This window comes from Pyxicephalus adspersus, chromosome 3 (assembly GCF_032062135.1).
Source record: "Pyxicephalus adspersus chromosome 3, UCB_Pads_2.0, whole genome shotgun sequence".
Lineage (NCBI taxonomy): Eukaryota > Metazoa > Chordata > Amphibia > Anura > Pyxicephalidae > Pyxicephalus > Pyxicephalus adspersus.
Window position 1 is genome coordinate 117,078,108 of NC_092860.1, and position 22,813 is coordinate 117,100,920.

General features: G+C 36.4%; 1 protein-coding gene across 16 annotated transcripts in view; it reads left to right on the forward strand.

Annotated features, from left to right (window-relative positions):
* The window catches only part of TENM3 (teneurin transmembrane protein 3), a 699,726-nt gene that overhangs the window by 619,896 nt on the left and 57,017 nt on the right, over positions 1–22,813 (forward strand). For all 16 annotated transcript variants that reach the window (XM_072406090.1, XM_072406089.1, XM_072406092.1 and 13 more), the window contains 5 exons: positions 4,440–4,656; positions 9,185–9,304; positions 11,402–11,663; positions 16,269–16,536; positions 20,421–20,564. In XM_072406090.1, coding sequence (XP_072262191.1) covers positions 4,440–4,656; positions 9,185–9,304; positions 11,402–11,663; positions 16,269–16,536; positions 20,421–20,564 — 1,011 coding nt within the window. The remainder of the gene's footprint in view (positions 1–4,439; positions 4,657–9,184; positions 9,305–11,401; positions 11,664–16,268; positions 16,537–20,420; positions 20,565–22,813) is intronic.

Sequence of the window (22,813 nt, forward strand, 5' to 3'; positions counted from 1 at the left end):
ACTCAGCAATCATCAGGGCAAACCTGCTGAGACAGTCAAGTGAGAACTTTGCCTTTCATACACATCTGTATATATATATGTGTTTCTTTTTATTATTCATGCTATATACATATATATGAAATCTAGTGTGTAGGTTTGAGTGAACTATACACTCCTGGTCACATGGCTGACTGTGCCAGAAAATGTGTATACAGTAAGTAATCATTCAACAAAACGTTATAAACTGTATATTTTTAACAAGACAAAGAAATTACATTATTAAGGTCAAAGAGCTTATGTTCATTTGAAATCACAGTATCAATTCACCAAGTTTAAAGCCTAACTCTAGGGATATAACCAAACCACTCTTGCAGTGGCTCGCACCCAGCAGTGCAATAGTTTAAATATTGCTTTCCTTTTGTGGATAATTACAAAGCACTTTAACAAGCCTTATACCTTGAACCCCCCGCCATTGGAGCTTTCCTACTATCTCTAGGACTCCGGATTGTAGGCAGTCCCTTAACATTCTAATTTACAATGCAAGCATTAGAACCCGTGGATAGACCACCTTGGAGAGGGTCCTTCATGGAACCAGATGCATGAGGAAGGAGGAATCCTGTGGAAGTAAGGACTTTGGCAGTTAATGGTGGAAGTTAAAGGTCCCTTAGGCACAAATTACCATTTAATCTAATAGTGCAGGGATCATTTTTCATTTTTCACAGAGTTCAACCTTAATACAAGCCTGGGGCACTTATTTATTTGACAGTAATTTTCAAATCTCATTAGACTCACTTAATATTGCTATCACCTTATTAAAAATAGATATTGTTATCCTAATCTGTTAGCCCTGTGAAGCCTAAAGCCAAAAGGTCTTCCTTTCCTTTTCAATAGCATGGAGAATTATTAAAACCACTGTCAAGTTTTCCTCCCATTGGGGACATTTCCCTTCAATGCCCCCTTAAACAAGTGTCACTGCATTTGGTGTCCCTATTGAAAGATAATTCTGGTGATAATTTGTTGATTTTATCCCGATGTTCTTTCTTTCAGGGACAATGGTCCCTTGCATAAATGGAGAAGGTAAATCACCCCTCTGGGAACATAAACCACCACCAGTTCTTCCCTCCTTTATCCAAAAGGAGGGTGAAATGTTAAACGTATTTTAAAGCTAAACTCAGGATAAAACAAAACCTCCCCCTGCAGTGGAGCTCCTCCTTCCTTTAAGGTTTAATGATTGTTGTCTAGGGCACTAATGAAAAACACTTTCATTTACATTGTCCCTTGCACCCCAAAGCAGTTAGGATTTAACATACGTAGTTACTTTGTTGTGCAGTCTGCTGTTTAGACAGAGTTGCCATTAGAGGTAAAATTTCCTCTGTGCAAGAAAGTCATATAAGTGCTCATATTACTTTCTGCCTTGTGCCAATTTTTTCAGAATGTTGTATTTGATAAACAACAATAGTTATTTAAGCAGATCTAAAGTCAAATTTTATATCCATTTTTTCCACTTCTCCCTTTATGTTTCTAAAGCTAACTTGCCAAAATAAACCTATAAAGTGTTATATGTGAGTTATATCTGCTTCAGGCTAGGTCCACAAATAGCCAAGTGAGTGCTGTCAGTGTCCAGGCCGTGTTTTTAAGCAGAGCTGCCGACTGGCTGGATCTTGAAAACCAGCCCGAGGCCAGACCAATCTTGAAGCAGGCATTAGGTTAGAATCTGTTTTTGGTATATTAAGTGCAATCATTTTTTGACTTTTGGCTGTAATACTGTTGTATACAGACCCATTTGTGAAGCTTTGGTTATAGTGTCAAAAAAGAAAAATTAAAGGAGCTATCAGTGATATCAAAGAAAACCACATTTATACTAATGTTGTGTTCAAATTTTAGTATGCTGCTAAAAGAATTTAAATATGTTAGTAGCCAGAGAATAAATTGCACATTTAGATTTCAGCTAATTGGCAAAGGAGAACTGTGCTGTACTATCAGAGAAATATGAAGGCTACCATTGATGAACTATCTTTGAAAGTGCAATTGGCAAGTTGCCTCAGGCTTAAATACTTTCTTACTAATTTTATACGTGTTCTACTCATTTGCTTAAGGTATTGAACCCATTGAATGCATATATTAGCCAGGCAACTAGTACATTCAAAATAGGGTCAACAGTAATGACCCAAATACATCTAGTAGTACAGATTCCCTTTAGGATAATTGTAGACTGAAATATAGAACCAGTAACCAGTGACCCTGGAAAAACAGTGAACTAGGGTGTAAGAAAAAAAAAGAAATTACTGTTCGGATCCTGAAAAATGAATTATAAAAATGTGTTTTTCAAAAGCACAATCTACCACTAAACAATTGTCACTACCCATGGATTTATTAAAATTTCCCTATTCTAGGCATTTGGTTGTTTAGAGAAATTTGCAATTCAGGTATTGTCTATAATTGGCTGTAGAATTTGAAAAAAATTTACTCTAAGAATGAGAGAATATGCCAAGCATAAGATGAGATTCCCTTGATGCAGACAGATTTCACAGTGAAATTTACTAATCTAGGAATGACAAGAAAAAACAGCTTGCACAGAGTTGCCAGCATTCCCTAAGGATTAGTGGCTGCATAAGACCAAATTAATGCTTTCCTAATTTGTTTTAAATGTGTGGTATGCATCATTCTTAGAACTCCAACACTTAGTGGGAAGAATGTTAAGTTATGCACTTCCAGGAAAAAAGAAACCATTGACCACAGCAACCAACTGACTTCTGTCTTTTGTTCTGTAACCTTTGCTGACGGCATGATAGGGAGATGCTGATTGGTTACTGCAGGCAAAACTGTTGAACATTTTTTACATGATCCATATTGCCATGTTTTTCTATGGATATCCTTGCAGCAAAATATACTGTGTGTGCTTGTCTTTCAAAACATCCCAGCGGTGCAAAATAAATGGAGTATGAACTAGCAGTCGGTCAGAGCACTTTCCATGCAGCTCAGCCAGGCCAGAGCGAGTGCGTTCCGTTAGTTATACTAGATAATAGAGGCTACTGACATGCAGAGAAAGGATGAGAAATGTTTTCTCCAGTTATACAGAGCCAGATTCATAACCATCCGTCATTCGCTTGGGCAAGTTGCTGATAAACTCCACACAAAAATAACAAACAGTATGTCCCTGCATCTCGGCTGTTGAAAATGAGATCCTTCTTCTGATTGATGTCAGCAGAGAGGCTTGTAAAAAATGCATTTCCAGCTGATTAGTTCAGAATGTGTCAATCTCATGCAGTTTTTATGACCCGCACACTACATGCCAGATGTACATTTGCTTTTTATAAACTAACAAAGATGAATTACTAAATGCAAGAATTTTTCCCCCCGGAACTATACCCCATGTTGCCCTGGAGAATAAGTGAACTTTATTTTGTAATAAATCACAAACTACTGCTTTATATAGAAGCCCAATGGAGAGTTCTGATATCACTGCTTGTGTTGTGTATGGGTGCCTGTGGATTGCGTATATTGTGACATCATGACAGCAGGGTAGGGACATGCAGGTGCCATTATAGCTGACTTTTCTGTAGGTACTATTTGATATTGCCCCAAAGACATCTCGTTATTTTTCATCTGAGATCTATAGTGTCGTGTTTTTTTATCCTGTTTTTTTTTCAGAGTTGTAAAATCATTCCACAGAAAACAAGTTTCACATTGTTACATATCAAACAGGGAGTTTTGGAATAAAAGCATTAGTACGTTAAATTAGCAGGCTTATGACAGCTCAGCATCACTCTGGCTGACACCGGCCTGCTGATGCTCACACTGATAACGGTTATTAAACTCTGCGCCATTGCAACATCTAAATCATATTCTACCCAGCCTAGTGTGGAGGATGTGTTACAGCTGCACTATACCAGCTTCCGAGCTCGGCCTCGTGCTAGTGTTTAATCTAATTAAATTTATCTCGGTGAGAATGCTGACACTTCGACAAGCTGTTATGTGTGGTTACATCGGTGTCAAATAGGCACAGGTCTTTTAGAGGAAGTATCCCCTCTTTCCAGGTAATATATTCAATGCTAACATCATATCATGCTTTTCTTATGGATGTGAGTTTCTAATTGATTTTGCATCCTAGTATCCCTCATAGCCAGTTGTTGCAGATGTGGCATTCTCTTGGCCTTTTGCACCATGGTATCCTGTTCCGGGGCTGGTCAGCTTTAAACATTCTGTGTACTGTAACCCTCAATTAAAGAGTAAAATCATTTCAGCTTCTCCCCATCTTGGAATGGCTGTTTACATGAAACAGAGGTTGCATTTGTCTGTGCTATAAATGTTTCTAGAAATGATTTTTTTTTAGATGATGGAGCTGAATGTTAGATAACAGATGTTGAGCTTTTTGAAATAAGTCAGAAATGAAAGTGTTAATACAATAAAGAGGTAATCCTGATGAGTATAAATTCATTCAAGTTACTTTCTTCTGGCAGATGGCTTAATCGACTGCATGGACCCAGACTGCTGCTTACAGAGCTCCTGCCAGAATCAGCCGTACTGCCGTGGTCTACCTGATCCACAGGACATTATCAGCCAGAGCCAGCAGTCACCGTCCCAGCAGGCTGCCAAGTCTTTTTACGATAGAATCAGCTTCCTCACAGGACCTGACAGCACCCATGTCATCCCCGGAGACAACCCTTTCAATAAAAGGTAAATCTGTCACCAGCACTAAACCTGTGTGCAGCAAACAAGCACTTTTCTACCTGCCTGAGAGATTCATTTTTAACATTTCATGCCTAAAGAAACAACATTCTAAAACTTCCCCAGTCTGTAAGCATCGTCTAATTACCACGTAAGGTGGATTGTGACTCCTTAATATTAAACAATATCCACATTATCTCAAATAAACTGAAAACGAATAGCAAACATGTCAAGTTATTCCAAAAGTCATAATACCTGGGTCAGACTTAGTCAGGTAAAGAACTACTGTAGGCTACTTTATTCTCTGGTGGTGACATTATTCTGACGTGACCCCATCTTGTCATGTGTCAAATAGCCTTAATCAGTATGGAGTACCTATTAGGTGTAATAGCTATCTTAGCTAATAAAATCTATTTTCTACTTGTCAGAATTAAAACAGTGAATCCTGATTTGTTTCTTTGGATTGTTTACATTTAAGAACACCTAATAAGAGCCCTTTTTGTTGCTGCATATAAAAAGACTAAGCTAACAATCTTTTGCTAAGCTTTACTGTTTAACATTCCCTTAAGTAAACATGTTTCACAATGTGTAGAACAACCTATTTCATATATGAAAGTTTGGTTAGTGAAACATTTTTTTTTAAGTTTGGATACTTGGTATAATGTGTTTCATACTGGCCGGTACCCCTGAATTGCTGTGCTCACCCATGACCACCCATCAAGAATGATTGGGGGGGCATGAGTGGTTCTGTACCACTAATACTGCCTGCTGTAAAATGTTAAAACGCTGGTTCTTTAGTTGCGTGTGGCTGAGTGGCTTGTAGGCTGCTGTCTAAACATTGCTTTAATGATTCTGCACGATATTATAGCACACTGTAGCTATTTTAGTATAGTTGAGTCTGAGATTTCTCAGGGAATTCAGGGACATATCTCCTACTCCTATACCTATACTGTATTTTGCAGAGCATACTGGGACCGTTAGCTCTACACCCACTGAATACTCATGCAAATACTGTATCATAGAAGCAACTGTTTTTTTTTTAAGATTAACTATTGGTGCCAATAACTTGAATTGGCTAGAACTAAACAGGATATTTGAAAGATTCCATCCTGCTACTAAAACTGCAAAGGATTGCTAAACAAATGGAACTAATGGCTCCCTTTGTTTATTTAGCAATCATTTGCAGTACCTAGGAAATAATCTGTGGACATCTGATTGCCTCTAAGGACCAGGAAGCACTTTTTTCCCTTTTGGATTAAATTTATTCATGTTTATAAGTTTTTTTTTACCTTCCTTTAGATAAACTATGTATATATGGATTTATCTGGGATACACTGGTTTGTAGTATGTTTATATCCCTAGTGGTTGAACTTGAACTTGGATTTATTCCTTTTTTCAACCAGAATATAATGTAATCTGAATGTAACTATTCTGTTGACTGCCAGCAAATAGGTAAAAATCACCAGTGAACCCCAAGCCTGGACAGGTATGATTCTGATTGGTGGCCAAGGAGAAGTAACTCCAGTGTTTAGTTAGAATACATTGATGCATAGGGTGTTCACACAGAGAGGGTCGTTGTGCATAAATGATTTCTAATCCGAATGAGATACCATGTTTCCCCAAAACAAAAAACAAAGCCTTGTGAGCTTAACATGTAACTTGACTTTTGTCAGTCATAACCAATATTAGTTTATAATAGTAAACATGAGACATTTAACCTTTAGCACAATCCCCTCCTTATGTAATACACTGTTGTTTGCTTATTTGTACAGCTTTGAAGCATCCACAACTTTAGCACGTGCCTAGATTATTTTATTGCTAATGTAGTCACAAAAACAGTAGAACATATTCAGCCTGCAATGTTTCTATAATTACAGCCCCTTTTGATTGTTAGGTGTTCTTTTATTTCAAGCATCCTTGAAATAATTGTTTATGTTACTTTTTCAGTCCCTGTCTGTATTCCTTAGTCTATCTGCTCTTCACACATATTTCTCAAAGTCTGTTTGAACATTTCTTCTGATTTTGATTTTCATTGTTGCCTTCAACACATTTAGTTCCAGATGTCCTTGCAGCACAAAGTATTCCATTCTCAGCCTCTCCACCTAGTGAGGTGCTAATGATATCAGCCCAATGTATCCCAAAATGAGAAAAGCAACAGTCTGTAAAAAAATCAACCTGCAATATAATTTCCAGTATTCTCAAAGAAATGTCATAAAAAACATTAAAATGTGTTTTCTTAAAGTCTTTTTTTAATAATACAAGTTGCAAATATAACATTTGTTATAAATCAGTGATTTCTTAATCATCCCGACTGGTATTTTATTAAAGCAGTAATGATGTGAAATACTAGCAGTAAGCGAGAGCAGGTGCCTTGTGTCCTGCTGAGTAAAGGAAGATGATTTACACAAGAACTCCTGGGTCTAAGGTAATTTAACAGTATTAATGCAGTTAGGCACAGCAGTTGATTAAAAGTTGTTGCACAAATGTTCCTTATTGCCCCCTCTAAATCTTCTCCCTTCCTGTTCCCATCAGGTGTACCAATTGCTGCAAAATTAATTGGAAAGAATACTTTTTTCGAAGCAAGTGCCAGATATTTGACATGTCAAAAGCTTGGAGGTTTATACATTTGCAAAAGCTTTTAAAGCTACTGTAAATGAATGGGCTAATCATTTAGTACCTTGCCTTTCATTAGGCAATATTAGACTTTTTAGTGAGAAATAATATTACAGGCTTTATGTCTACAGTGCTTGTATAAGTACAGTGGGTTCTCAGTGACCATACTGCTCTCCAAGTGACAGATCCACCATTAGGTTTTGCATTAGAGCCATTCACAGTCCCTGACCACAGGGTATATTATTACAAGTTAGAGAATCCTAGGGATTAAATAAAAGTTTGCTATTCTTAGGCACAATTTGCTATTTAGAGAAATTTCTAATTCATTTAAGATCTGTAATTGCTTTTAGAATTCATTAATGACCATAGAAGCATTCAGTGTTATAATTGGTGAATATGCCAGGTGTGAGCTGGAATAGTTGTCAGGTTCAGATATGAAAGTCATGTGGGGAAAAAAACAGTGCAGTGACTTTGGCTACAAACGTTTACAAAGCATTTATGGTACCTAAAGTTCACCCATCAGTACATTTACAAGTGTTTCTACATACATTCTGGACATGCTAAAATGAGCATGATTAGAATTGCTTTTTTAGACAATGATAAAATGGAAGAAATTGTTTTTTTAGCTGCAGGCACGTAACTGAGCCTCAGCCTGAGTATACTAAAAGGGAACATTTCTTCCATAACCCCTCAATGATCAGTCACTGAAAGGCACAGTAAACACAGACATTTATTAAAATGTGCAAAAAAGTTTTAAACCTTCTTAATTTTTTGGAAGAAAGTGTTTTGTTGTATTTTGTGTTCCCACTGGATGGATTTTACATAATGTTCTGCCTAGGAAGGAAGTAAGTCCTATGGGAGCACAGAATCCAATAAAAGTCTAGTTTTCTAATTTTTGGCTTGAGATTGGCTTGCCTTGGGATTTAAAGGAAACTTATACTGATGTGAACTTCCTTCTGAAAGTGTTGATTGACTATCCCTGGATACAATACTTTTTTAATCATTGACCCTTAGTTTTTAATCAGGATTCATATTCTTAATGTAGACAGAACTCTTGATTTGTATACTTGTTCTGGGACAGTGTCCCAAGAGCTACTAAAGACATTGGGCCTGATTTATAAAAGCCCCTCAGTGCTTGAGAGGATACACCCTCATCAGTGAAGCTGGGTGGTCCAACAAACCTGGAACGGGTCTGGTCAAGGATTGAAAACAATTGCTAACAAATAGCAAATTACTTTTATGAAATCCATTCCAGGTTTGCTGGATCGCCCAGCAACTAACATGTTGAGAAAGAAGGGTTCATTATGACACTTTAAATATTTCTTTAGTAAACGTTTCCTTTCTGCAGTAGAAGTTTTCACATGTTGGATGTATGGATAAGATATTTTTATGTCTCCACCAGTTTTTATAAAAAGAAATAAGAACACAGACACAGACTGATCCAATCCAGATAAGATGTCCACTATGCACATAGAAAGTATAAAGCAGGAGTAAAGCAGCAGATGATTATATGAAGTCAAAACTTAATTGACATACTGTATGAGCATGGAAGTGCACAGTACATTCAATTTCTTTAAAATCTTCTGGCAGTTTCGGGGATTTTCTTCCATCTTTCAGATGCAAATGAAGGTCCCTTGTAAAAAATGAAGGTTTATATGCAGGGATATATTTTATCAGGCCCTTCAGCTCTGAAGTAGAGTATAAAAGGTTAATCTTGAAAAGGTTAGTACTTCACCACAAGGATTTTATTGTGTTTTTCTGCTCTAGCTAGAGGTGCTCACCATTGGGCAGCTTTATGATGCAAGAACTTCACACTAAACCACCTGAGGTAGTGAAGCGGGGAATTATACTGTGAATCACCTCTCAGGAAGCAAGTGTATACATAACCTGAAGTCTTGTGTTTTCTCTCTCTCATTCTCTATAGCCTTGCATCTGTAATCCGAGGCCAGCTTCTCACAGCTGATGGAACACCGCTCATTGGAGTCAATGTGTCATTTTTACATTACCCCAACTATGGATATACAATCACACGCCAAGATGGGATGTGAGTACATAAACAGAAAAATAACTGGGGGTGTACATAATAAAAGGCAAAGGGAAATGCCATATTTTATGACTCTGCTCTTTCATTTTCAGCAAAGGTTTTATTACAGAATTAATACAGATTGCAACAAGCAAAGTGCAATACATGCCTGTAATAAAATTGTCAAGATTACATTCTTGTAAGGATCTCGCTAATGTTTAAAGCAGATCTCTAGCCAAAAATTAGCAAGATAAAAAGGATAACCCAATGAGAGATTTCCCTTTTGCTGCAATATTTAGCTTCAATCCAGAAATTTACTTGCAGAGCTTTTTTCCTTCTTCTAAATGTTCTCAGTGTGACGACCGGTATTATTATCAGTTTCCTTTAAAGGTAGATCATCATGGACCTGCCCAGCTTGTTACTGGACAGTAAAGGAGAAGCGGCAAAGTGATCAGCTCATCTCTCTGTCACTGTGCTTTCTCTTTGTATCTTCTTTTCAGTACAATAACTGGTTTCTTGTACTGCCTCTTCCTCTCACATTCAGTTCTACTATAAATGATTTCAACAGGCTTAGTTACTGACACTGCTTGCATTTTTTATATATCTAATAATACACCTAAAGTTTTATTAATGATTACAAAGAAGTAAAACAGAATGTTTCTGTAGTGGGTAATATAGCAGGATGATACCAAGTCTAATTAATCTGTCTATACTAGCTGCATTAAAAATGTTTAGATTTTTTTAATTAAACTATATACATATTAATTTTGTTTCTCTGTTTCTTTAGAGTATGGATTTATTTTAATTACAGTACTTATATACATAGGGAAGCCATATTTGCTTATAACATATGCAAGCTTTCATCCCTACAATGTATTTCAGCGCACAATAGGTGTGCTTTATTGCTTGTTTTCTCAAATAAAATCTAGGAATCAACTGAAATATTGAAAATGGTTAGATATAATTGTGGCTGATCATTCTATATCAACAATTACATAGGGTTAGCTTTACTTGTAATAAAATATGTAGACGGGTTGTCTGCTACTTATCAGTGCTGCAGAGTGATTGCTAAGAATGTATGGCAATGAAGAATTCCAATGACTTCAGTCCAAAGATAACATACAGGTCATCTGATTTACAAAAGGAAAGACAATTTCAAAAAATACAGTATGACGACCTTATCTTTTATGGCATTCATACATAACCACCTGTATTGATGGTTCTACCAGGATATGTTTTGCAAACTGCTAAACCAATAGAAAAAATAGGCAATCAATTATGGTGTCATAGAGAACATTCCATTCCATATTCTATGAATAAAGCCTAGCTTCATGGGCATTGGCTGCCTTCATTAAGATTCCTCTTACAGGTAAAACTAATCGGGGGTCATCAAGGTCATAAAAGATTGCTGTGTAATAAAGTAAATATGTACACATATGCATTTGTTATCACTCTCTGTCACAGCAATGCTCCTGCACTTTACATAATTATGTGTCACATTTTGATATATGTCTTTAGTTTAGCATTGTTAGGGCTGCCCGTGCTATACATGATTTAGAACGCAGGCTGATTCTCAGTAATAATTGTAAGTCTTGCCCCCCGGCTGGATTACGGTCTCCTGGTTCTTGTTTATTCCTGGAATCTTTCCAGTTTTTCAGATATAATGTGCAGCCTAGTTAGATCCTTGCTATAACAGTCCCACATCACTTTCCTCTCATATGTCTCAAGGCTGGAGCTAAGATGATATAAGCAGATAAGTACTAAATTAGAAAATGTGCTGCAATGCTTGTGGTTCAGGGAGCCCTCTTCCAGATGTGATGGAATGAAGTTGGGCCATTGTAGCCTGCAAACTGCATGTTCAGGCTGATTTTCATGTTGATACAATAAAGGTTATCATATACAGCAAATAAATCAATATTCTTTAAACCCAGTAGGGCTGTTTGTGCTTTGCTGTGCAGCATTTCTTAATATTACAAGCTCGGCATCTGCTGGCATGGTACCATCATCACTTCTTTTCATTTGCATTGCAACACATGGGGGCTAACCAGAGCTTGTTAGTATTTGATTCCCTGATTTCATTTTATCACTGCTTTTTTATTCTTCTTTATGTCTATGCAGGTTTGATCTGGTTGCGAATGGTGGTGCATCACTCACGCTCATGTTTGAAAGGGCTCCATTCCTCACACAATATCACACAGTCTGGATTCCGTGGAACGTGTTTTATGTAATGGACACCTTGGTAATGAAGAAAGAGGAGAATGACATCCCTAGTTGTGACCTGAGTGGTTTTGTCCGGCCAAACCCTGTCATAGTATCGTCTCCTTTGTCAACATTTTTCAGATCATCTCCTGAAGACAGTCCTATAATTCCTGAGACACAGGTACTTCCATATTCTGTTTTATCTAATCCTGTTTTTTTGTTTTTGCTGTGTGTGTGAAAGTATATTGGGTACCCCTGTAGGAAAGGGAAAGTCTTGTTACACATTTACCCCAACTAGAAAGCCAAGCAGTAAGTGTTCAATTCAGAAAAGCAAATATCCTTTTTATTCATGACAGGCATTGCTGCAGATATACAGAAAAGTAATCCTTCCTTAGGCACATTTTTTCTTTAAGATTTAAAAAGAACTTGAGTAATTGGTCTGTGTAATTTCAGTGTATGATGCAGGACATACACTTGGATTTACAGACACCTTATTATTAAGGAAAAGGATGTGTAAAGTTTTTGTTGAATAGAAATGCATTTAATGCAGTTGATAGTTGGTGTTCAAAAGCTATAAATTGCAACATATAGACCATAGTAAACTCGTAAGGTCAGAAATCTCATGAAACTTAAAAATAATAGCACTATTGGCACCTGTGTCAATGGCGTTGGCTCGTTACTGGCTGGAAATTAACTGCAGGTCAATCGCACCTTTCGGTAATGATGTCATCTCAAACTTAAATCCCATCCACCCACATACTCAAGCCAAATACCAATCCACACAGGTTAAAATAACAACATTAGCTGCAGTATCACCCTGAAATGATTTCTATTATCATCTAGTAGAGATGGCAGCGCTACAAAGGACATATCAGACTCACAATTATGCATTTCCCACTTTTTCTTTTATCCCTTGCACTTAATTCCCTTTTGCCTTAAATGTATACAATATGTGTGAGTTAAAAATGACACGCTACTGCAAAAGCACAAATTAAAACTTTGCTCATAATTTTACACAATATGCTGGAGCTTTGCTGTGATATTTTTTCTTTAAAAGCTGTAATGCCTGCATGGAACTTTTGACAGTCTTTATACAGCTGTCATTTCTTTTCCGCGAGTAACTGTGTTCAAGATATAAAAGCTACTTTCACACTGTGCTAAGTCCTGAGCTATTCACCAGGATGCTTTCAAAGTAAAATTCAGCTCCTATTAGCAAACACTGTCATGTGACTTAAATAAACCAATTATAAGGAAGAGACTGTGAACAAGCACTTGCAAGCAGCATGCTTGACTGCACATAAAGTGAACCCTTTCTGTGAGCAATCCCTTTTATTCCATTTTCCTAGAACATCACAGGCATAAAATGAAAAACTCGTATTATTTTTCAAAGATACTTTAAACATTAAAATACAGCACAGGAAAAAAAATACTGAAGAGGTGTATAGCTGCAGACTATATTATTCAAGTTATATGTATCCACAAGTTTATTAGAGAGTAGCATTAACATCAAATGACTATAGAAAGCTATAGATTACCTATAAAATATATACTTATACATATGTAAGATGAAGTGTACATGCCTTAGGCTTCATACTACCTGATTCCACAGTGTTAAAAGTAAGCAGAAATAACACACATGATTTACTTATATGCTAGATGAAATTAATGCAGAATTGAAGCAGCATTTTCCCAGTGTGAATTTGCAAGTCCCTTATATGGCATTCTGTGAGATGTCGGTAAAGTATTACACATTGTATAATATTCTCGTAGCATATATTTTTCAGTGTATTCTTCAAAGTAAAATAAAGAGCAAAACGCCCACCTCCTATTTAGCAGTTCAATCTAAAAAATAGGTATAAGCAATACCAGTCTTATCTCCAGCATGTTCCTGACTTCTCTTCATTCTGCTTAGTCTTGCACCCAGAAATGAATAGGACCCTGGTGCATATGAACAGTATGAGAAGGAGACTGCTAGCGTCATGTTGGGGGAAAAATTCAGGGTTTGGGGCTTAGGGTATTATTCCATGTTAAATGCACTCAAAGGGATGAATGTATTTATTAAGTGATAACTTGACAAAAGGTGAATCTGCCATTTAAATACATTATATAATATTTTGCAGCAAATAAAATGAGCTAATGACTACATTTGCATATTATCTCTATCGTCTTCTTCTATTCTATTACCATACTTTACTGACCACAAAAGAAAACAAGAGCATAAAATGAGTGTAATTGCTCTGGTGCCTCAACTTTGCTCTTGTCTTATAGCAAATACAACCTTGTTCAGTGAACAAAGACATTCAAACAATGTCAGGTTTTGTTTGGCAGTGGCTGAATTACTATGCAGAATACAAGGAATTTAATGCCATTATTCAGATTTTTCTCATGGTATGTCCAATTTAGCCAATGTAATTCCCTATTCAAAACTCAAGGCAATCTTGCAAAAACATGGGAAATTTATTGTAGCTGCCAACAGGCTCCAAGACATAAAGAGACTAATAATTGGCTCTCCCCAACAATTTAAAGATTCTAAACCCTGGCACCTTCTCTAACCATGAATATACCCAACAAGACAGTAAATTCAGGACACTTTAATAACTTTTCTATGTGTATCTGTTGGAAGATGCAACAGGAGTGGCTGTAGTGCCTACATGATGGAAGTTCCTGCTGTTAATACATTAAGTAGGTGTTGGATGAAGATGTTCACAAAACAACCTTCAAATTTATTTGCACATATTTTAATAAATCCACATTCTGACAATAGAAGACAATTTATGTGGCATAGTTGCAACATCTGTCTATCTTTTATTCTCTCAGTGACAGCTTCACCCCAACTTTAACATGGTGGCCAATTGTTTATATTCCCGGTAGACAGAAGAGTATGGGGAAACTGGCTTTTGTCTTTATGTTTTTGAAACAACTGTAGGAGAAACCTGCAGATTACAGGCAGCTGTTTTATTTAAGATCCAGCAGTGAGATGAAAACCTGACAAATGAAAACGCTGGGTAATAAAATGTGAGAATGACATAGGAAAGCAAAGTCTCTCTGCCAAAATATTCCAATAAAAAGGAATGTTTGAAAGCTCTCCCATGGGAACCCTCCCAATTCTTATTTTCTGCACTTGGCTATGCATATCAAATGAGCAGTGCTTGGTGGCTTAGCAACAATAAATGCTAGTCTTCTTTGTGTAGGAATCTTATTATAGATTGTAATCCTGTCATTGCGGCTCGAAGTGAAATAAAGGTGATTGCGTTAGTTGCCATATCTGAGTAAGTAAAAGTCTAAAATCTCCATGACTAATGACTGCACGGAACCTTCAATCAGCAGACTGTAGTTAAAATGTCTGTCAGTTTCCCATTTGGAAAAGCCAAAGCTTTTTGCAACAGAGCAGCGATAACAGAGTAAGCAATGTGTGGGAGATTTTTATGTATCCTCAACATGAAAAAAAAAAAACAATAAAGAACTGAGTCAAGCCTGATAATATAACCAATACATATATCACGTGCCTTTGAACCTCATCAAAACTGACAGCTTTATGGATGAGATAAGTTGTTCAGTAAGCTAAAACCATTTGGCAAAATTTACAGTGGTGCGTCATGCCAGTTATTTACCTGATATTAAATATGCTGCCTGAAGTGTCTGCTGAGCTAAACACCGGGTGAAGGCAGACTACGTTACATACATATCTTCAATACACACCCGATATATCAAAACTATATTAGAAAGGTACAATGAGCAGCAAAGGTATACAATAAAAACAATGTCTAATAAAGAAATGTATATGTTTTAGTTTTATAAGATGTTTCTTCTAATAAGGCTGAATATATCTATGTTTTCCACCACATACTGTTTTTATCAATAATGAAGTTCAGAGAGCATCCATGTTCTGCAAAGTGCACTGACTGTATACTAGCCAAACAGATTCAATTTATTGGAGTCAGATCAATAGGGGAAATGTATTCATTTATTTTTAATCATGTTTTTTGGTTCTTGGTGTTACTTTATTGCACTGTCCTAATACTGCTAGAAAAAGTAACAATTATAGAAAATTAGCAAGTGCTTTAGTTTCCACTTACATACTTACACAATTCTGCCCAGTACAGTCATAAGAAACCTGGAAACCCCTTTATTGTAGCAATAGAATGTCTTCTTCTTTCTCAATCAAAACTAAGCAAATACATACAAAGATTTATATTTTATTAAGCAGCGTATTGGTTCAATGGTAAGAGTTTGGAACTTGTAAAGCTGAGGTTCTGTGTTACAGCCGCCTTCAAGCCTTGCTCCAGCCAGAATATAGAGTTTAGGTAAGGACAGAAGGACAAAAAGGTAACATATCTATTCAATCTAGAATAGTGAGAGTTTCTCTCACTTCCTATTCTGCCAGTTTGAATACAAACTCTTAAATATAATTAACTTCCTAATATAAACTTATTCATTAGTGAACAAGGTTAAGTGGGGTTAATAGTGGCCCTTGCTTTGGGCACATTAGTATCTTATTTTCTATCACTCAATACAGGAGATAATTGTTTATTGGATCAAGCTAGGAACATTTTTTTATTCATGTCTTTGGTGATGGCTATGAAAACGTATGCCCTGACCCTCTTCTAACAATACTCCACTGTGCTATGCTTATATATGAAAATCTCTCTTGTTATTTGTACACTTGATTATCATTTTATCGTTTTTCTTTTATTAGACTTTCTGTATTCTGGCTATTTTCCAGCAATTTATTTACAATGTTTGGCAATTTCTATCTATTAATCTGCTTATATTTTTTTTAAACCAGGTACTTCATGAGGAAACAACTATTCCAGGGACTGATTTAAAACTATCCTATTTGAGTTCAAGAGCTGCTGGATACAAATCTGTGCTTAAAATTACAATGACTCATTCAGTAATACCATTCAATCTGATGAAGGTACACCTGATGGTTGCAGTAGTTGGACGACTTTTCCAAAAATGGTTCCCTGCATCCCCCAACCTTTCCTACACATTTATATGGGATAAGACTGATGCGTACAACCAGAAAGTCTATGGATTGTCTGAAGCTGTCGGTATGTGTTTCTTTTTTATTTATTATGTTAAAAAGAAAAGTTAGTTTCTACATACATTCTTCTTTACTATCACTATAAATATTTATAATTTGGTAAATAATTTTGAATATATACCTAAATATTTGGACAGAGACAAGTTTTTAATTTTGGTTCTGTACATTACCACAATTAATTTTAAATTAAACAACTCAGATGCAGTTGACCTGCAGACTTTCAGCTTTAATTCAGTGGGTTAAACAAAAGCCTTTTTTTTACACAATCACCTAATTTCAGGGGTTTAAAAGTAATTGGACAAATTAAAAGTCTGAAAATAGAATGTTCATTTCTAATACTTAGTTGAAAACCCTTTGCTGGCCATGACAGCCTGTAGTCTTGAACCCATGGACATCACCAGCTGCTGGGTTTCCTCCTTTAAAATGCTCTGCCAGGCCTTTACTGCAGCGGCTTTCAGTTGCTGTGTGTTTGTGGGCCTTTCTATCCGAAGTTTAGGCTTCAACAGGTGAAATGCATGCTCAATTGGGTTCAGATCAGGTGACTGACTTGGCCATTCAAGAATATTTCACTTCTTTGCTTTATTAAACTCCTGGGTTGCCATGGTTGTATGTTTTGGGTCATTGTCCATCTGTACTATGAAAGGCCTCCCAATCAATGTGACTGCATTTAGCTGGATTTGAGCAGACAGTATGTCTCTGAACACCTCAGAATTCATTTGGCTGCTTCTGTCCTGTGTCACATCATGGATAAACACTAGTGTCCCAGTGCCACTGGCAGCCATGCACGCCCAAGCCATCACACTGCCTCCGCCATGTTTTACAGATGATGTGCTATGCTTTGAATCATGAGCTGTTCCACGCCTTCTCCATACTTTTTTCTTGCCATCATTCTGTTAAAGGTTGATCTTGGTTTATCTGTCCAAAGAATGTTTTTCCAGAACTGTGCTGGCTTTTTTAGATGTTTTTGAGCAAAGTATTATCTAGCCTTTCTATTCTTGAGGCTTATGAGTGGCTTGCACCTTGCAGTGCACCCTCTGTATTTACTTTCATGCAGTCTTCTCTTTATGGTAGACTTGGATATCGATACGCCTACTTCCCGGAGAATGTTCACTTGGTTGGCTGTTGTGAAGGGGTTTCTCTTCACCATAGAAATGATTCTGCGATCACCCACCACTGTTGTCTTCCGTGGACGTCAAGGTCTTTTGGCATTGCTGAGTTCACCAGTGCTTTGTTTCTTTCTCATGATGTACCAAACTGTAGATTTTGCCACTCCTAATATTGTAGCAATTTCTTGGATGTTTTTTTCTGTTTTTGCAGCTAAAGGATGGCTTGTTTCACCTGCATGGAGAGCTCCTTTGACCACATGTTGTCTGTTCACAACAAAATCTTCCACATACAAGCACCCCCTCCCCCTCATATCAACTCCAGGCCTTTTATCTGCTTAATTGATAATGTCATAACGAAGGAATTGCCCACACCAGCCCATGAAATAACCTTTGAGTCAACAGTCCGATTACTTTTGAGCCCCTAAAATGAAATGATTGTGTAAAAAAAAGGCTTTATTTCCTCACATTTTTATGTAAATCTTTTTGTTCAACCCACTGAATTAGAGCTGAAAATCATTGTTTCATTTAAAATTAATTGTGGTAATGTACAGAACCAAAATTAGAAAAAAGTTGTCCAAATATTTATGGACCTAACTGTATATATATATATATATATATATATACACACACACACACACACGTAATATATAAAAGTGCCTCACGTGATATATTATTCAGACAAATCCTAAAAGCATGACTAGATAACTAGAACAACAAAAACTTCATGCAGTAAGCTCATTGCAAATGCTAGTGTACCAGCAGTTACAGTATTACTGTATAAAATGTAATAAACTGATATGTTAAAGTATATATTTAAGTGCAAATCATAAAAATAAAGCATACTAAATATACTTTTCTGAGTGCAGAACCATATCCACTACTCATGGCATCAGTTCTGTCTGTGCATTTGTTTGTCCAAATAAGCAGACTACCATTCCTGGGCAAATGTAATACCTGCATTCAGTGTTCATGTGATTGCTCTGCAGTGACAATCATAGTGATCACCTTGCTCAGAGCTTAAGCTTAATATCCTTTTCCTGATCTGATGTCAAGTTACACTTGGGGATATGAAGTACACCGATCATCCAGAAGCTTGTATTGTGATGCCTATGTTCAAGTAGACCTATTGCTAATGCTAATCATACAGTATTTTAGTGTTTCAGGTTACTCTGTCCTTTTATGTTTGTGTCTGACAGTATATGCAGATGGGTGTTACAATATTTTACTACAGTAGTAGGTAGAAGTCTACTAAAAAGCTTGGCAGAATCTTGACTATGAAACTTACGTCCCATCTCCTACTCTGAACAACTACCAGCTGTCACAGGGACCAGTGATCCCTACTTTTTCAGCTGGAAAAGTTCTGTTTGCCATATGGTGTGAGGGGAACATGGTAAAACCAATTCATGTGCCATCTGTGTAGCATCTGTGGTAACTGATCCAGGAAGTCTCTAATAGATATAAGAGCAATTGTGTAATCACAAAGGTAATGAAGCAATCTATTGGTGAGAAAAGACGAACAGCTATCTAAGTCCTCAATTAAGAATTCTGTGAATAAACAGATAAAAAAACACAAGGTAGGTTAGAAAGTTAAGATCACAGCACTGCCATTAAGGAACAAACTGCTGTCCCAGATGATTGAGGTGAGAAGCAGTGAGGATGGTGTGTCCTGAAGCCATGGAGATAATCCAGGCAGAAGCAGCAGGAGTGGGAGATGATGAGACTAGCTCAGATCCTGACATGTTGTAACCAGGGAAAATATGTAAAAACACTGCAGGATAGCTGCAATTCATCACACAAGGTGTTATACAACTCAAGGTGTCTACACAGAATATTATCTGTGATTTCAGCTGTCACTGGTGTTTTATTGGGTGAATCATAATACAGAATATGTTTAATAGCTAAAAGCGAATTACTCCCGAAGTGTATTTTGTTAATTATAGTACATGTCATTGTCTCATAACAAAGAATTGTGTCATAACGTATGTTTGAATAATGTCTGCAGCTAAAAGGCAATTGCAAGTTGATTGCCTCTTTTATTTCTTAAAGGTCCATGGCTATATGTGTGATTAATGTAACTCAATATGTATTCTGTAAAGGGCAGTTACCCACAGTAAGCTGCATACGGTTTCCTTAACTAACATTCATTTTCAATAGCGTGCCAACCTGCTAAAGTGTGTTGCCATGAAGCATGGTGCTACAAATGGGACATGCACATTTTTAGTGCATTCAGTTTTTAGGAAATAAGTGGTGCTAGTGAATAGGCTACCTAATACAAAGCACATTATTGCACAGTCCCAGCAAGCATGAATTCACCTTTGTATGTGAAATTGTCTGTTACATTTGTACATCATAGAGTACAGAGTACTTCATATATAAAATAATTAGATATGAAGCTGCTAGCAGTTTATTCATTTATCTATTAGTGTGGGTGTAATTTTACAATGAAAGTATGAGGATCTTGATCTAGAAATTAAATATTATACGCAAAATACGCAAGTTTGACTGATGTAGCTTGTAAAGATTCATGGATTACATAGACGTATAGAAAGAATCTTTAACCAAACCATTTCCAGTTCCTAACATCAGGCACTGGAGTTGGCATTATCCACGATCAGCACATTGGCTTGTATTTTGTCTGCAGGGTTCTGTAGATAGGATTCCAGTGAAATACATATTGTTAATAACCTAAAGATGTGGGGAAGTACAGCACAGCCTGCAATTATAATATGTTTAATATTTTCTTGTAATTTATACAGTATGCACTCATGGTGACTTTGTCTTGCAGTGTCTGTTGGATATGAATATGAATCCTGCCTTGACCTTACTCTATGGGAAAAAAGAACAGCAATTTTACAAGGCTATGAGCTGGACGCCTCAAACATGGGTGGATGGACATTGGATAAACATCATGTTTTGGATGTCCAAAATGGTAAGTCCTTTTTACTGATTTTAAAAAGTAGCTTATCTGGGATATTTTGATGTAGCTAGAGTTAGATGTAAGAGTACTATCAGGACAAGCTGTACTCCTCTCTTAGGCATAGGGCAGGCATATATTTTCTAGGTGTATTGTTGCTGTATTGTGTAACTAATAGATGATGTTGATGCCAGATATTTTTACATTTTTTGAGTGGATTGTAAGTATTTGTGATGCATTTTTCTCTTGAGTTGATTTCCTTAAGGGATATGAGCAAATTTAGTGTTGGTAAAGAAGGTGCAAACAATATTTACTTAAATATTCAACCACGTGCAGGGGGAGAAAACAGAATTTGTCCCAGCAAATGATTGGGTATACAAAGTGAAGGCAGGTTTACTTTGCAAAGTAAATAGCTCCTACTCATGTAGAAAATCAACCCAATGACTGAACTTGGATGGTATAAAGCAGCGATTTGTTTTGTCTTTGCATGACCCATATACACATTTATTGAGAGAAAATGGACTGTAAGGCAGTAAGAACATAATTTACAATGTAAATGAATGTACTAGAGCCTGAATTGGTAGGTGTTCATGTAACTTAGGCTACGTACACACGTGCAATAATTGTTGTTGGAAACAAATGATTAATGACTGATCGTCTGATAATCTTTAACAAGAAAGTGCAGAATGACTAGCCAACAACGCCGATGAATGAGGAATGTTGCTGGAAGCGAACGACCGTCCCGGGGGATCTGATTGGGCGACCATCCTTTGCTATCTATTGTGTGTACGGTCGTTCAGTGATTGTGGATAGTTCTGCGGTGCACTTTCTCTGGTAGACATCACTTGCATGGTTCAAACAATCGTATCAAGTGTTTGTACATTATTAGTGGATTATATTTTAACGATCGTATTGTTACAGCATGTACAGAATCGTGCACTATACTATCGTTCAAAATAATTTGATTGGTCGTTAATTGTTTGTTTTCTAATGATAATTATTGCACCTGTGTACCTAGCCTTACAAAAGACGTAGTGGGCTCTACAAGCGTTTTGATTCAAATTTATAGTTCAGTGATTTGTAAGGTGACACAGGAAGCTGCAAACTACCATAGTGAGTAGTGGTGTCATAGAATTGAAGTATTTTGACAGGTAAAGCTGTTCATTTATATGCATTTTCCCTGTATGTTTAGCTGTTTGGGTAGAATTCCACTTTATGTTTAGAGAAGTGAATAATACAATAATCTAATCCTGCTTCAATGATGTGGAAACCTTGTGATATTTATCATAAATTCTTTTTCCCCGTAGGCATACAGATCACTCCTCAGTTCTTTCTTCTATCTCTAGGTGGTCAGAGCTGTATTTACACATAAAAACAAACTGGTTTCTGGCAAGAATTTGTTAAAAAAACAAACCTGTCTTAAAATAAATCACTTGGATTGTTACCATAAAAGCTGCGCTTGGGAGAGTTTTGTATTATATGTGTGTATATATATATATATATATATATATATATATATATATATAGTATATCAGTCAATCACAATACCTAATTACAATATACAATCAAAATACTTGCAATATGGAGAGAGTATTGTGATTGTGTTATATGTAGACTTTTCGTGTTACATATCTATTCTAAATGAAGAATCCTTACTGTAAGACAGATTTTCTATGGTACTGACCGGGTCATTGAATTGGTGTGTGCTTCAAGGGGTTAATGCAACAACACTTTACTGAGCCAGTTGCTTTCTCCATGCATTATCACTTGACTGCCCACAATTAACCTTAAACATATGTTACTAGGCTGCGTTATCAAATTCTAAACAAATCTTCTGCCATTGGTTAGCACTGAAAAACAAAGTTTTTGTAATAATTTTTTTAATAAATTTGTGTAATTAAAAATGCAGTAACCAATACAAAAATAGTCTTCATGGAGTCTTTAATACATGTAGTCACATTGCTTTCATGGTAATAATTCTAAGGAGTAAAAATAGATAAAACCAACAACTTGATAATAAAGCTTAAAGTGTAGATAAATGCTAACAGGAACATTTGCTCTCTTTTGGTCTGTGCAGTTTGATTGGAAGCATTATAAAAAAACAAAAAAAAAACATTGACCTCATAATACACTGCTATTTTCACTGGACTTCTTTATGTAAATTTTAGTGCAAAGTGAAAAAATAAAAAAACGTATGAAGATTATATTACAGTGTATCTAAACCCAAGAAAAATGTGATATATTGCACTTAAGCTGCGTACACA